We start from the raw sequence: 16,725 nt of genomic DNA, 5'->3' as shown, positions 1-16,725 counted from the left end.
TGGGGACTCCCATATAGCAGAAACATCCATTCTCTGTAAGTTACATGCTATACTTAAGCCTCCAAGGCTAGATGTGTTCCCCAGGCTGCAATTCACAGTTACCAAATGCTAGGGTCCACCTTGGCGGTTAGTGCCCAAGAAAAGGATTTGGGTGTCACCGTAGATGAAACTTTCTGCCCAATGTGCGGTGGCAGCCAAAAAAGAAAACAGGATGCTAGGAATTATTAAAAAAGGGATGGTTAACAAGACTAAGAATGTTACAATGCCCCTGTATCGCTCCATGGTGCAACCTCATCTGGAGTATTGCGGTCAATTCTGGTCTCCTTATTTCAAAAAAGATATAGTGGTGCTAGAAAAGGTTCAAAGAAGAGCAACAAAGATGATAAGGATGGAACTCCTCTCGTTATGAGGAAAAACTAAAAAGGTTACAGCTCTTCAGCTTAGAAAAGAGATGGCTGAGGGGAGATCTGATTGAAGTCTACAAAATCCTGAGTGAAGTAGAACGGGTACAAGTTGATCAATTTTTCATTCTGTCAAAAATTACAAAGACTAGGGGACACTCGAAGTTAAAGAGAAATACTTTTAAAACCAATAGGAGGAAATATTTTTTCACTCAAGAGAATAGTTAAGCTCTGGAACGCATTGCCAGAGGTTACATAGAAACATAGATCATGATGGCAGAAAAGGGCCACGGCCCATCTAGTCTGCCCACACTAATGGCCCACCCCCTAACTACCTCCATGAAGAGATCCCACATGCCAATCCCATCTTTTCTTAAAATCTGGCACACTGCTGGCCTCAATTACCTGTTGTGGAAGATTATTCCAGCGATCAACCACCCTTTCGGTGAAGAAATATTTTCTAGTGTCGCCATGAAATTTCCCACCCCTGATTTTCAACGGATGCCCTCTTGTTGCCATGGGTCCTTTAAGGAAAAAGAGATCCTCTTCCACCTCGATATGGCCTGTGACATATTTGAACGTCTCGATCATGTCTCCCCTCTCTCTGCGTTCCTCGAGTGAGTACAGCTGCAACTTACCCAGTCGTTCCTCATACGGGAGGGAGATCCTTGAGACCTGAGACCATCCTGGTGGTCATTTGCTGAACCGACTCAACTCTCCGCACATCTTTTTGATAATGCGGCCTCCAGAATTGTATACAGTATTCCAGATGGGGTCTCACCATGGATCTGTACAACGGCATTATGACCTCGGGCTTACGGCTGACGAAATTTCAACGGATACAGCCCATGATTTATCTAGCCCTGGATGATGCTTTCTCCACTTGATTGGCAATCTTCATGTCTTTGCTAATGATCACCCCCAAGTCACGTTCTGCTACAGTCCTTGCTAGGATCTCACCATTTAAGGTGTAAGTCCTACATGGATTTTTGCCTCCAAGGTGCATGACCTTGCATTTTTTGGCATTGAAACTTAGTTGCCAAGTCTTTGCTATACACAACTGAAAACAGTGCAACATGCAGAAAGTGAAAAAGTATCAACAGCTCTCACCTCCTCCAGCACCGGACACGTGCAGTTTGGAGCAATGGCATAGGCAGATTGCATCAACTGAAGACGAAGCTGGGACAGCGAAGCAACCACCTCCTCAAATTCAAACCGAGCCTGGGACTCGATGTAGGGCGTGAATTTCCGAAGCACAGGCAGAAAAAATTCCAAGTAGGTGGCAAAGTGGAAATTATAATTCAGGACTCGGGACGCCATCATAGAATTCTGATAGATGCATCGTCCAAACTTATCCATGGTCCTGCCCTCGCGGCCCGGAGGCACCGAAGCATACACCTGGCCAGGATGAGACCGCTTGAGCGAGGATTCGACCAGGAGGGACTGATGGTCCCTCGAAGCCCTTATGGTGCACCGTGTGGTACCGAGCATCCAATTTTCCAGGGACCGCAGGGATAGAGTAAGGAGACTCAAAGCACCTCATGAAGGTCTGGTCGAGGAGCTTGTGCAGAGGTAGGCGTAAGGACTCGGCCGGAGGACAAGGCAAGTGCATGGTATCGAGGTACTCCTTGGAGAATCGAGACCCAGCATCGAGGGTAATGTCCATGTCATCCGCCATCTGTCTGAGAAACGAGGAAAAAGACAGTTGGTCCGCCAGCGCCGGTCTTCGAGAAGGACTAGAAGAAGTCGAGGCTTCAGGCTCCACAGAAGCCTGTGAGCAACAGGGCGAGTAAAACACCTTGGGGTCCTCTAACTCCGGGCCCGGAGGAGACCCAGCCGAAGCAGAATACCCCATCCGAGGCAATTTCTTCTGAGGCGAGACGGTCGAGTGTCGAGAGGAATGCCTCGAAGAGTGTCTGGATCGATGCCCCTCTCGATGCCTGGAAGGGGATCGAGCCCTCCTGTGAGAATACTGGTCCCCAGAAGCCTCCAAGGAGCAGATAGGACTCGAGGCCGTCGATCGGAGAGGCGGAAGAGTCGGTGCCTCCCCAGAAGCCGCCCAGGCTTGATAGGGGGTTCGGAAGAACTCGTCCTGCTTCCTGCTATGCCCAGGACTGGGAGGCCTCGAAAGTGGACGCCACACTGTGTCATGGGGCGGGGTAATAGGTTCCAAGGGAGGCAAGTCACTAAGGGAAGCTTTCCTCGAGGGAATAGGCTCCAAGGGAGGCATATCACTAAGGGAGGCCTTTCTCGAGGGAATCGGTTCCAAGGGAGGCATGGCACTACCCGAGGACCACCTCGAAGAACCGGACACCCCCCGCCGCTCCTCCTCGCCGAGCAACGAGATCGAGCGGCGCGGCGGAGGAGGAGGGGGCGGCCCGCCCCTCGGAACCAGAACTGGGAGGTCACCCTGGATCGAGGCAATCAGCCGGGGTCCCAGCCACGCGGCCGACCCGGTGTGGGAAGAAAAAAAATTTTTTTATTTTTTTTTTAAAAAAAGAAATCAAAGAAAGAAAGAAATGCACGGGAGAGCCAAAAGAACCCAACCCGCGGCAATACAGAAGGCAAAAAACAGATTCAATGGGCGCAGAATTGAAGTAAACTTCTCAGCTCTGTGGAAGAAAAAGAACTGAGGAGACACGCCCGGACCATCGGGCGGGAAGGCACTGGCACATGCGCGGTGCGGGCATCTCGAAACTTCTGAGTTTCTTCAAGCAAGACATGCTTGTGAGACGTCCGTATCGGGGCTCTGTCGGATGGCATCACCCACTAGTGAGAATACCTGCCTGCTTGTCCTGGGATAAAAATAGTAAGGGGTCCTTTTACTAAGGTGTGGTAGCTGATTTAGCATGTGTTAAATATTAGCGTGAGCTAAACGCTAACGCGTTCATAGAATCTAATGAATTGATTTAGTGTGCCTTAGTAAAATGACCCCTATTTTTTCTGCAGCCCTCCAAGTACCTAGAAATCCAAAATGTGGCCCTGCAAAGGGTTTGAGTTTGAGACCACTGCTGTACAACCTCTAACAAAGCGGCAAATTAATTCTAATCTAATCTAATCTAAACCTTATGCCATTTTAGAGTCACCACCAGGGTGTGCTGCAGAGCAATATATCTAATATAGCACAAATCCTTACCATAAAAATCTTATTTGGCATTTCATTAATAAGCAACCAAAAGCTAGAGGGATGTCTATATTATTTTGGAGGTATGATGGTTGATACAGTGTGCTCAGAATTTTCAGAAAGCTTTTGACTAAGTCTCACATGATAGACTCATAAGGAAGTTGCATCCTGTTGTGCTTTGGGAACTTCTCAAAAGAAAACAAGGTGGGATTAAATGGCAAATTTTCTCAATGGAGGAAGGCAAATAATGGAGTACCACAAGGAACTGTTATTCAAAGTTGCAGGAGAACCTTGGGCAGGTGAAATTTAATGTTGACAAGTGCAGTGATGTGCACTGGGAAGAATAGCTGAAATTATAGCTACACAATAAGGAATCAGCACCCAGGAAAAGGATATAGATGTCATCAAAAACAAGATGTTGAAGTTTCTGCTCAGTGTGCAACAGCAGTCAAAAAGGCAAACAGAATGTTAGAAATTATTAGGAAAGGAACAGAGATCACATACAAAATTCTCGTATCAAATGCAATTCTGGTAGCAACATCTCAAAAACATGCATCAAAACTGGATGGAACAACTCTTATATGAGGAAAGGCTAGGGAAGTTGAAGCTCTTTGGTTTGGAGAAGAGATGGCTGAGGGGAGATAAGATTTTATAGACCCTTATCGTAAATGGAACAGGTAAAGGTAAATCACATTTACTTTTTCAAAAAGGACATGCCAAGAAGTCACTAAGTAGTATAAAAGTTATAAAACAAATTAGAGAAAATACATTGCAACACAATGTATAATTAAGTGCTAGAATTCATTGCCAAAGAATATGGTAAAATAAGCTAATATAGCTTGGTTTAAAAAAAAAAAAAGGTTTGGGTAAGTTCCTGGAAGAAAAGTTCATAAACCATTATGGGAAAGCCACTACTTATCCTTGAGAAGTATGGAATCTTGCCGACTCCTTGTGATCTCAACTGGCTACTGTTGGATACAGGATGCTAGGCTACATAAACCCTTAGGGCTAGATGCACTAAAGTCAGCGATCGTCGCTAAACCTGTTTTCACTGTTTAGCACGATCACCGTTATCGACCAGATGCATAAAATGGCCCACCGTGTGTTTTTCCCCTCGATCACCCATTTTCCAATCCGGCCATGCAAATTAGCTAAAACCCCATGCAAAATAGCCAAGCGATCGATGCACTAACATCACTTGGCTATTTCAAATGGGGTTTTAGTGATCCTAGAAACCAATTCAGCTAGACCTGTCGGTAATCATGTTACCGATTTTTTCAATGGCACAGATATTTTGCATGTTTTACACATGCAAAATATTTCTCCCATTTAAAAAAAATGAAAAAAAGTCCCTCACCACCGATGACACCCCTCCTCGATGACCCCTGACAAATGACCCCCGAGCCACTGTCCCCCTCAAACCCAAAACAAATGGCAGGAGGGATGCTTACTCCCTCCTGCTATCCCGATGACACCCCCGTGGCAAAACTGCAGGTGGGATGCCCACTCTCTCCTGCCACTAAGGCCGCCCCGCACCAACCACCCCTTATCCCCCCCCCACCTGAAAAAAAAGGCAGGAGGGATGCCCACTCCCTCCTGCCACTGGAGGCCATCAACCCCCACGTGTACCTTTTAAGTTGGGAGCAGGAAGGATGCTCAGTCCCTCCTTCTCTGAGGCCACCAAGTCTACAATGCCGAGCTTTCCCCTCCCCGGTGCATCAGGGCCTAAGGCCCTGTTTGGCTCAGATGCTTCTTCCTCTGTATACCAGGGGAGGAATCTAAGGTCCCGATTGGCTCATGCTGGCATTGGCTTCCACCTCAATGAACCAGAAGTGATTTCAGAGGGAGCCAGGCTGGTGCGAGCAGAAGGCCAGAGTAGTTGCTCGTACTGGCAAAGATTTAAAGAGATATGAGAGGGCAGAGAAAGGAGGGTGTGAAGAAGTGCCGGCGCCCCAACCAAGATGGCTCCTGGGGCAGTCTGCCCCCCTCCCCCCACCATTGTATGTGACAAACACATTCATATCCTGCCCATGCTCCACCCAAATGTACCCCCCTCCCTGTAATTGTACACTACGCCTCTTAGACATGCCTCATAGAATAGTGCTTAAGACACTTGTGCATGGAAGAGGCACTTTCTGCTACATTTACATACACAATATGCGTGTAACCGCAAGCATTCAATTATCAAATTTATTTCATATGCATCAGCTTGTGCAATACTGCTACAAAATGGCCTAAAGCAAATTACAATGTAAGACCATATGCATTTTATAGAACCATTGATAGGAAACCAAAACACTTGCAAGGTCCATGGCTCTGACAAATCTTCACCCTATAATTACAGAGGAGACTCTGAAAAAACCCCACTTAGAGCATCGCCTGGATAGAAGAGGGAGCACTCCAGTGGAGAAGTTGCAGAGCTCCCCAAAGGTCTTCATTTTAGCCGAAATTCTCGTAATACTACACTTGCACAACTGGGAAAACACCGGGGATCCAGCTTCAGCCGTTATTTTGTCTCCAAACTATGCAACAACCTTTTATGATTGCATCTGATGAAATAACAGCGCACTGACCTCCAGCTCCTTCTCATCAAATGTTTTCAGCAGATGTTGTGGAATTACTTCATTAAATCCTTTCTGCAGCGCCAGAAACTGAGCCTCGATCCCTCGTAAAAATCTCCAGTTTACATACAGCCTGTAATGGCAGAACCATGTTAGGGGTTTTGTTTACTTTTTTAAAGAAAAACATATTTAACCTTTAAAACAAACATGCATATTTTCTCTCTGTAGTATCTGAATCTAAAAGCACCACGAAGCTTGTAGGTGCTGACAATTCCATTTCGGAATTTAACTGGGACTTTGGTAGTTTTTATTAAGATACACTAAATGCTAAGATACCCATTAGATTCCTATGGGCATCTTAGCATATAGCGTACACTATCATTAGCATGTGCTAAATTGGTTAGTGCAACTTACTAAAAGGACTCTTATGAGAGATAATGTCAATCAATCTGATACTGCTGGTAGACTGCTATACATCAGCTAAATAATAGCAAAGAGCGATAGTGATCTCATTCAGCTATTTAACCACTGATAGGTGGGCTGCAGGGAAAAATGATAAATTCTAATTCTTCTTAAAATGCAGATTTCAATGGAATTTTTCAGTCTCCCTAGTTTAAGACTAATTCTTTGGCTTTTCCTTTCATAAGAATGTATTTTGGAGTGTGCATGAGTGAGCATATATTCTTTTTTTCAGGAGATCAGATGTCTTTTTCTTTTCCTTTGTAGCTAAGTCAATTTTCCACCAAATATGATGCTTTAAAACAACCTTAAATGAATACAATTAAAATGATTTTCTCAAGGTAAAAGCAAAGATGACAGTCTTATGTGCAGAGCTTCTAAATAGAGAATGACACGGGGATAAATTTTTCCCTGTCCCCACGGGAGCTCATTTTCCCATCCCGTCCCCATGAGTTCTTTTCCTATCCCTTCAAGCTCTGTCCTCATCTGCACAAGCCTCAACCACTTTAAAATCATAAGTGTTCAAGGCTTGTGCAGTTAAGACAGAGCTTACAGGAATGGGGCAGGGACAGGAAAAGAACTCACGGGGACAGGACAGGGAAATTGAGTTCCTGCGGGGATGGGAACAAATTTGTCCCCGTGTCATTCTCTACTTCTAAAGACCACTTGGTCTCTGCAGGTTAATTTTGCATACTGTGTGCATATTAATCCAGTGCAAAAAACATACGTTCTTCCACTTACCACTGCTGAGAAAATGGTGTTCCGTGGGTGTTTGGGGCGATTCAGGAGAATGACTGTACATGCATAAATGCCTCCTATGTGCGTTACACATATGCACAATTGCTCAGTTTGCTAAGGAACAAGTAGACATTGCTTCAATACAAACCTAGATTGTATACCTTCTGGGAACAGGAGCCTGAATGTAACTTGCCCTGAGCTCCCACTGAAAAGACATGAGCCACACTCAAGTCCAACATGATTTCATACCTGACATATTCCTTTTTGGTGTCTTCTGTTACTGGAATGCTTTTGCCACTGGGTTTCAGCTCATGTTGAATTATTTCACCATAGGCACTGTGCTCCACACAGAACGTGTGGTCTAGGACACCGGTAATATCATTCTCTCTAAAAGGGAAGGAAAGACATGAAATACTTCTATTCAGACATGTGCATTTATTAAAATAGCTGGTTACCAATCTCGCATAGAATAACTTATAAAATTGCATTGTTAACCTTTAAAATCTGACAAACTAATGCACCAATATTTCTGGATCGTCTTCTGATACCATATTCTCTCCATTTAGGACACTTAGAGCAACAGAAGAGCATTTGCTGACGATCCCTTCTTTAAAAGTAATAGGTACTAGGAGATCTACTATTTTTTCGGTTATAGCACTCCAGCTCTGGAATAATTTACCAATTTACTTATGTGATGAATCCTCATCAGAAAAATTCAAAAGCTCTTTAAAAAGTTTCTTGTATAAGGACACATTTGAGACATAGATAGGATAATTCGTCTATCATTAATGCTTATGCTCTAACACCTAATTTTAATCAGACCTTATGTATAGGTCGCAATCTTCTTTACTTTTTCTTCTAGGCTTATCCATGCCTTCATGATTCATGCCTTCTTTGTTACCCTCCAGATGTATTTTCCCTAAATGCTTCTTTATTTTCTTTAAAGATTGTGGTTCATCCCCCTCTCCTTTTTTATCGGTAATTACTTGTATGTATATATTGTATGCATGTTAGCCTTAAACATCCAAAAATCCAAAGCACTATTTTTCCCTTGGAAAAAAGATATAAATTTAAATGCTCCGTTTACTTTAGATAATGTACAACTAAACCTAGTAAGTTCCCTAAAAATATTAGGAGTTACAATTGATGATAGATTATCTTTTCACGAACATATTACTAATACTGTCAGAACATGTTTCTTTAAATTGCGTATGATTTGATCAATTGCTAAATTTTTAGAGCCAAAATCATTAAACATACTTATTCATTCATTAATTATTTCAAAACTTGATTACTGTAACGCTTTATTAATAAATATCACCCAGAAAGAGAAAAAACGTCTTCAGATAGTTCAAAATACAGCAATCAAATTAATACACAATTGCAAAAAAATTTGACCATGTCACGCCACTTCTGATTGAATCACACTGGCTCCCTATCACTCATCGCATTACTTTTAAAATATTACTTTTAGTTTTTTTCATCTTTATTCCTTTTTATTTCTTTCAACAAGTGTACAATATTATTACAAGTAATTCACATCACTCACTTGACATTCTTAATCAATATTATTACACATGTTTTAATTCCCTCCACCCACCTCCCATCCCCTCCCCTATCAACAAAATATTTTATCCAAACATATATATACTTAGACTCCCCCTCCCCCCATTTTTACAAATTATCCCCTAAGGAAAAAGAATAACCCTTAATCATTACAATATTCAATTAATGGCCTCCACACCTCCTTAAACCTTTTAAAATATCCCCTCTGTACTGCAAGAAATCTTTCCATCTTATACAAATGACAAACTGAGTTCCACCAAAAACTACAATTCAATCTAGAACAGTCTTTCCAATTAGTCGTTATTTGTTGAATTCCCACTCCAGTAAGAATCATCAATAATTTGTTGTTTGCTGACTTTTGGCCTTCATACACATTCCAAAAATCACTGTGTCGTAGGATAATGCTACATGATTTTCCATCAATATATTAACTTGATCCCATATTGATATCCAAAATGCCTGAATACATGGACAATAAAATAAAAGATGGTCTAAAGTTCCAATTTCAATTTTACAATGCCAGCATCTATTAGACTTAGAGCAATCTAATTTTTGTAATCTAGTAGGGGTCCAGAATGCTCTATGCAACAAAAAGAACCATGTTTGCCTAATAGATGCCGACATCGTACCTTTAATTCTCCAAGACCAAATACGTGGCCATTGAGATGCATTAATTTGATGCTTAATCTCAATGCTCCAAATATCTCTTAATCCATTTTTGGTTTCTTATTCAAATAATTAGATATAATTTTATACCACTTTGCGGCCTGGTGTCCCAGAAAATCTGCCTGGAAACATAAGAATTCTAAGCTGTAATGATCATTTAAAGATTTCCATTCAGGGAACCCCACCTGAATAGCCTGCTTCAATTGCAACCACTTATAACTTTGTTTTTTATTCAGACCATATTTATGTTGCAATTGTGAAAAATCAAGCAGCTTACCATTATCAATTACTTCCGTTAATGATCTTATACCTGCTTTAATCCAATCCTTCCAGACAACCTTAAACCCGCCTATTTGTATCTTGGAGTTTACCCAAATAGTCTGCTGTTTCGATTTTAAAATAGAATCACTAGTTAATTTATCTACAAATCGTAATGTTTTCCAAGTATCCATTAATACTTTATTGTCTTTACGTATTCTAGGCACTTTTATACCAAGCAGAAGATCAAGCCTAAGTGGAAAAATAAGTGATCTCTCCACCCTTAACCACTCTGGTAGTTGCTCCAAAAGCTCTGGGAGGACCCAATACATACCTTGGCGCATTATATAGGCCTGATGATACCTATAAAAATTGGGAAAATTTACCCCACCCTCCTCAATTGGTCTTTGCAAAGACACTAGAGCCACTCTTGCAATTTTACCCAGCCAAATAAATTTAACCAGAATACTATTTAATTTTTTATAAAAAGACCCCCGAAAAAACACTGGTATCATTCCCAATTGATAGCAAACTACAGGCAAAATCATCATTTTAACAGTTTGAACTCTTCCCCACCATGACAAATGTAAAGGATTCCATTGCTCACATAACTGTTACTTTTTGTAATAAAAATTTTTCGTTTATTCTCATTGTCTCTTCGAGTGTTTTATTCAACCAAATACCTAAGTACTTTATACCATCCTCTTTCCAAATAAAAGGGGAAGAATCAAGTATACCTTTTGTACAATGCACATTTAAAGGTAAAATTTCTGATTTAGTCCAATTTATTTTGTATCCTGAGAATTTTCCAATGTATCTATTATCTCCAGTAGACATGGAATTGTTGTTTCCGGATTCCTCAAATGAAGCAATATATCATCTGCATAAGCGGATACTTTATATTCCACTCCAGCACATGGAATACCCTCTATGTCCTTTGCCTGTTGAATAGCTAACAACAAGGGTTCAAGAACTATATCAAAGAGCAAAGGAGATAATGGACAACCCTGTCTAACTCCCCTCTGCAATTTAAAAGCATCTGAAAAATTATTATTTATGTATAAACGAGCAGTTGGGGAGCTATACAGTGCTTGAATCATTTGTATAAATCCAGATCCAATACCAAACCATTCCATAGCTTGATACATGAAATTCCATTCTACACGATCAAAAGCCTCAGCATCTAGTGATACTGAAAAAGCCGGATCATTAATTTGTCTTGTTAAATAATACATCTGAAATGCCAATCTAGTATTATTTGAAGAGTGTCTTTGAGCAACAAATCCAGTTTGATTTATTCCTATTATATGCGGAAGAGCTTTAGCCAATCTTAATGCTAAAATCTTAGCTAATATTTTACCATCTACATTTATTAAAGATATAGGCCTGTAATTTGACACCAATGTTGGATCTTTATTTGGCTTTGGCAAAACAATAGTTAAAGATTCTGCCATAGTGCCCGATATACAACCTTTATTCAGTTGGTCCTGATATAGTTTTAATAAATATGGTAAAAGGGAAATTTGAAATTCTTTATAAAACTCTACTGTATATCCATCTCCACCTGGAGCGGTCCCAACTCTAAGGGATTTCAATGCCATTTGTAACTCTTTTAATGATATAGGTTTATCTAAACTTCCTTTTATATGATCAGGAACCTTAGGTCCTTCAACTAAACTCAAAAAATCCAACCCATCTTTCTCTTTATCTAAATAAGACTCAGAAGAATACAGTGACTTATAATATTTTAAAAATTGTTTTAATATATTTCCAATTTGAGAATGAGAATTTCCTAATTCATCCTTAATTATGCTTATTTTCTCCTTTCTTTTCTTTGCTTTTAAATAATTTGCCAATAATCTTCCAGCCTTATTTGCACTACCATAATACATTGTTTGCTGAGCAAAAATATCTTTCCCTACTAACCCAGAGGAAATTTCATTATATTCACATTTTTTTTAACAATAATTGAAATATCTCTTGTTCCCATTTATTAACCAATTTTAATTCCAAATTTTTAATTTCTTTTTCCAAATTTGCAAATTGCTTTCTTATCTGTTTCTTTTTATACGCAGAATATGATATAATTTGTCCTCTCATAGTTGCTTTGAAAGCATCCCATAATATTCCAATCGACATTTCCTCTAGATCATTAAGTCTGAAATATTCATTCATTTTTATCTGAAATTCTGTGCAAAATTTAGAATCAGCAAGCAAAGTATTATCAAAACTCCATACAGGTTTGGAATTATCTTGATCTATTAAGTTAACTTCTATCCACACACCACCATGATCAGATATTACCGTATTTTCACGCAAATAACACGCACCCGTATAAAACGCGCACACGAATATAGCGTGCAGAAATCACGATGATTTGCACAAAAACTTTGATATACCGCGCTCACGGGTATACCGCGCATGCTGCCCGACGCTCCTTTCGCCCGCCCTGACTTTCCGTGCGCTGTCCCGACTCTCCGTTCACCCCCCCTGACTTCCGTGCACTGTCCCCCCTTGAAGGTCTGTCCCCATCCTGAAAGCCTGATGCCCCCCCCGACGTCCGATACATCCCTCCCCCCCCCCCCCGAAGGACCGCCGACTCCCCAACAATATCGGGCCAGGAGGGAGCCCAAATCCTCCTGGCCACGGCGACCCCCTAACCCCACCCCGCACTACATTACGGGCAGGAGGGATCCCAGGCCCTCCTGCCCTCGACGCAAACCCCCCTCCCCCCCAAGAACCTCCGACCGCCCCCCAGCCGACCCGCGATCCCCCTGGCGACCCCCACGACCCCCCCACCCCCCTTCCCCGTACCTTTAGTAGTTGGCCGGACAGACGGGAGCCAAACCCGCCTGTCCGGCAGGCAGCCAACGAAGGAATGAGGCCGGATTGGCCCATCCATCCTAAAGCTCCGCCTACTGGTGGGGCCTAAGGCGCGTGGGCCAATCAGAATAGGCCCTGGAGCCTTAGGTCCCACCTGGGGGCGCGGCCTGAGGCACATGGTCGGGTTGGGCCCATGTGCCTCAGGCCGCGCCCCCAGGTGGGACCTAAGGCTCCAGGGCCTATTCTGATTGGCCCACGCGCCTTAGGCCCCACCAGTAGGCGGAGCTTTAGGATGGATGGGCCAATCCGGCCTCATTCCTTCGTTGGCTGCCTGCCGGACAGGCGGGTTTGGCTCCCGTCTGTCCGGCCAACTACTAAAGGTACGGGGAAGGGGGGTGGGGGGGTCGTGGGGGTCGCCAGGGGGATCGCGGGTCGGCTGGGGGGCGGTCGGAGGTTCTTGGGGGGGAGGGGGGTTTGCGTCGAGGGCAGGAGGGCCTGGGATCCCTCCTGCCCGTAATGTAGTGCGGGGTGGGGTTAGGGGGTCGCCGTGGCCAGGAGGGTTTGGGCTCCCTTCTGGCCCAACTACCAAAGGTACGGGGAAGGGGGGTGGGGGGGTCGTGGGGGTCGCCAGGGGGATCGCGGGTCGGCTGGGGGGCGGTCGGAGGTTCTTGGGGGGGAGGGGGGTTTGCGTCGAGGGCAGGAGGGCCTGGGATCCCTCCTGCCCGTAATGTAGTGCGGGGTGGGGTTAGGGGGTCGCCGTGGCCAGGAGGGTTTGGGCTCCCTTCTGGCCCGATATTGTCGGGAAGTCGGCGGTCGTTCGGGGTGGGGGTGCGAGTGGTCCTGCCGGGGGGGGGGGATGTATCGGACGTCGGGGAGTCGGCCGGGCAAGAGGGCTTGGGCTCCCTCTTGCTCCGATCGTGGATGCGGGTGGGAGCGCGTGCGAGCGGTCGTTCGGGGGTGGGGGTGCGAGTGGTCCTGCCGGGGGGGGGGGATGTATCGGACGTCGGGGAGTCGGCCGGGCAAGAGGGCTTGGGCTCCCTCTTGCTCCGATCGTGGATGCGGGTGCGGGTGGGAGCGCGTGCGAGCGGTCGTTCGGGGTGGGGGTGCGAGCGGTCCTGCTGGGGGGGTGAATCGGGCGTCGGGCGGGGTGGGAACTATGTTTTAAAACTTTGGTATACCGCGCTCACGCATATAACGCGCGAGGGGTATGCGCGGTAGGTAAAAACGCGTATAACGCGCGCGTTATATGCGTGAAAATACGGTACTATTGGTTCTATGTCAGCTTTTACAACTTGCTTTGCCATCTGATCTGAAACAAAAATATAATCAATTCTTGAAAATGATTGATGAACATGTGAACAAAATGTAAATTCCCGATCATTAAAATGAAGAATACGCCATATATCTTTCAAATTACATGCTTGTACCAAATTATCTAATCCCATTGATTTCATAATTCTACTAGGCTTTTTATCCATTATTGGATCTATAACAGCATTGAAATCCCCAGCCACCACTATATTAGTAGCAGCCAGTGGTAAAACTAATTGTTGTAGAGATTTAAAGAATTCACTTTGATTCGAATTAGGGGCATATATATTTAGTAACGCCAATGTAATATTGCCCATGCTCATGTCAACAAGTAACCACCTTCCTTGAGGATCTGCCTTTACCATATTAAATGTTGCTGAACATTTTTTATTAATCAATATTGCTACTCCTGCCTTCTTTTTTATCGCTGGTGCATATAAACATTGTTTTATCCAATTACCTGATAGCTTCATAGACTCTATTCCAGACAAATGTGTCTCTTGCAGAAAACAAATATCTATATTTTGTTGTTTAATATATGCCAGTACCTTTTTCCTTTTTATTGGGTGATTGAGGCCATTTACGTTCAAAGAAAAAATCTTAAAACCCATTTTACAAATAAAATATAATATATAAACATATCTCTCTCAAACATAAAATATACATATTTTCTTTTTCCTTAAACCAGTATATAAATTTCTCCTCCCTCCCATCTTTCCCCATCCCCCTCTATTCCCCTCCCCCTCCCTCCCCTCCCCTAATACGACTGAAAACTTCGAAACGCACATATTAACTGAATAAAGAATATAACTCCCCACAGGCAATAACATACTCATTTTTCCTTCTCTCTAATTCTTACCAAACAATCAACTCCAAACTCTCCTGCAGTCAATCCATTCTACAATACCCTAAATATCCATATTTACTCTAATCCCATTTTTATAAACTTTTCCCCTCATTCAAACTTTCAAACATTCTTCCATCCTATATCCTTAATATATTTATAAAAGGATATACCCTATATTTCAGATTCCATTTTTTATAATTATACCCACCCAAGATTAATACTTTTTTTTTTTCTCCTTCTCTTTCCAAATCTAACAGAAGTTTCCCACAACGTCAATGTAACATACATCACTCCACCTTATTTTATTAATTTTTAGATTTAACCTATAAATCAAAAGAAGGATCAACCATTTCAATCAAGCAATCTTCACAGTCCCAAGAACTTTCATTAAGTTCCATTACATTTCCAACTTATTTCAGTCTATTCTCCATTCTACTCGACTGTAATACTTGTTCATCTTCATCCTGCTACTTCAGTCTCATTTTGATGTGAATCAACAACCAAATTAAGGATCAAGCCAATTCACTTAAGCGATCCTCACAATCCCATCACTTCACATCAATTTTCAGTATATCTTGTATTATCCTATATTCTGATTGTCAATATGTCTGTAATGCATCAATTATGCATCACCCTCTTGTTATCTCAGTCAAACTCAGGATATGATTTATAAATTGAATAAAGATCAATCTATATCCTTTAAACAATTCTCCCACTCTCTCTATTGCACTCCAAGATTCCTTACAATTCCATCTTCTTGCAGATTACTATTCCATCCATCTCAAATGAAGTACTTATGCATCATCAGCCTTTTATATCAGTCATTCTCAGATGCAAATTATAAATTTAAGTAAGGATCAAGTCTTATCCAACAATCCATCTTTACAGTTACAACACTTTACACCAAGATTTACTATATTTCTATCCTATTATATTTTAAGATTCCACACTTCTCCAATGTAGCATTTTTGTATCCTCAGTCTGTTATCTCAGTCTCGCTCAGATGTAAATTATAAATTCACATTAAGAATCCATCCAAATCTTATAAATGATCCTTATATTCTCTTCTCTTCATATAAGTTCCACCACATTTTCTTCTTTTCACATCTTCTTTTCTTTCATTCTTATTTTCTCCTTAAAGTTCTTCTTTCCTCTTTATCACTTAGATATCCATCACATATCATATATTTTCCCATATTAATGACAATCCAACCTTGCATTACAGTAAGCCTTCCATCTATCCACTCTTCTGATCCTGCTTGAAATATTGATCCTTTTTCAACCATAACTGCAATCATTTTTCTTGAAAATATTTTCTCCTTTTTATTTTTTTATTTATTTTTTTTTTTCCTCTTTTTTTTTTCTTCTTTTATAAATATCTTCAAACTTTCACCACAAAAATATAATCCAAAAATCAAACTCAGTACATATTAATTACAGTATCCATTTACTTTCATGAATCCATAGGCAAATCATATTGATCTAGAAATTCCTTTAATTTGACTACTTCTTCAAAATTATAAGTTTTATTCTCATAAGTTACCCTCATAATAGCAGGGTATATTAATCCAAATCTTGCCCCCAATGCTCTAAGTTTAGGTCTTAAATCCAAAAGCTGTTTTCTTCTGTATGCCGTAGCTTTTGCAAAGTCAGGCACTATAAAGATCTTAGAGTCCTGACATTTAAGATCCTTGTTTGCTTTAGCCAGCTTTATAATCTCTACCACCTGCTGATGTCTTAGCAGCTTAAAAATTAGTGGACGGGGACCTTTCTGGCTATTTGATCTTTTCATCGGTACCTCCAAAGGAAAAGAGCTTTTAAACGGTAAAATCTTTGGGATAAAATTAGTCACAAATTGAATAGGATCATTTTGTTCAATCCCCTCAGGTATCCCAATCAGACGCAAATTATTTCTTCGTTCACGGTTTGACAAATCTTCAAAGTCCTTTTTTTAACGCCTCTATTTCCCTA

The 16,725-nt window shown here is 41.9% G+C and overlaps 1 protein-coding gene across 1 annotated transcript in view; it reads right to left on the bottom strand.

Moving 5' to 3' along the window:
• Nucleotides 1-16,725, bottom strand: part of SMURF2 (SMAD specific E3 ubiquitin protein ligase 2) — a 192,008-nt gene that overhangs the window by 13,845 nt on the left and 161,438 nt on the right. Inside the window, exons 15-16 of the mRNA XM_033960928.1 lie at nucleotides 7,533-7,670; nucleotides 6,099-6,219 (exon numbers count right to left, since the gene is read on the bottom strand). Of these exons, the coding sequence (XP_033816819.1) occupies nucleotides 6,099-6,219; nucleotides 7,533-7,670 (259 nt within the window). The remainder of the gene's footprint in view (nucleotides 1-6,098; nucleotides 6,220-7,532; nucleotides 7,671-16,725) is intronic.

The sequence above is a fragment of the Geotrypetes seraphini genome, chromosome 10 (genome assembly GCF_902459505.1).
Source record: "Geotrypetes seraphini chromosome 10, aGeoSer1.1, whole genome shotgun sequence".
Lineage (NCBI taxonomy): Eukaryota > Metazoa > Chordata > Amphibia > Gymnophiona > Dermophiidae > Geotrypetes > Geotrypetes seraphini.
The sequence above is the reverse complement of the archived record's forward strand: the minus strand, read 5'-3'. Positions and strand labels throughout refer to the sequence as shown.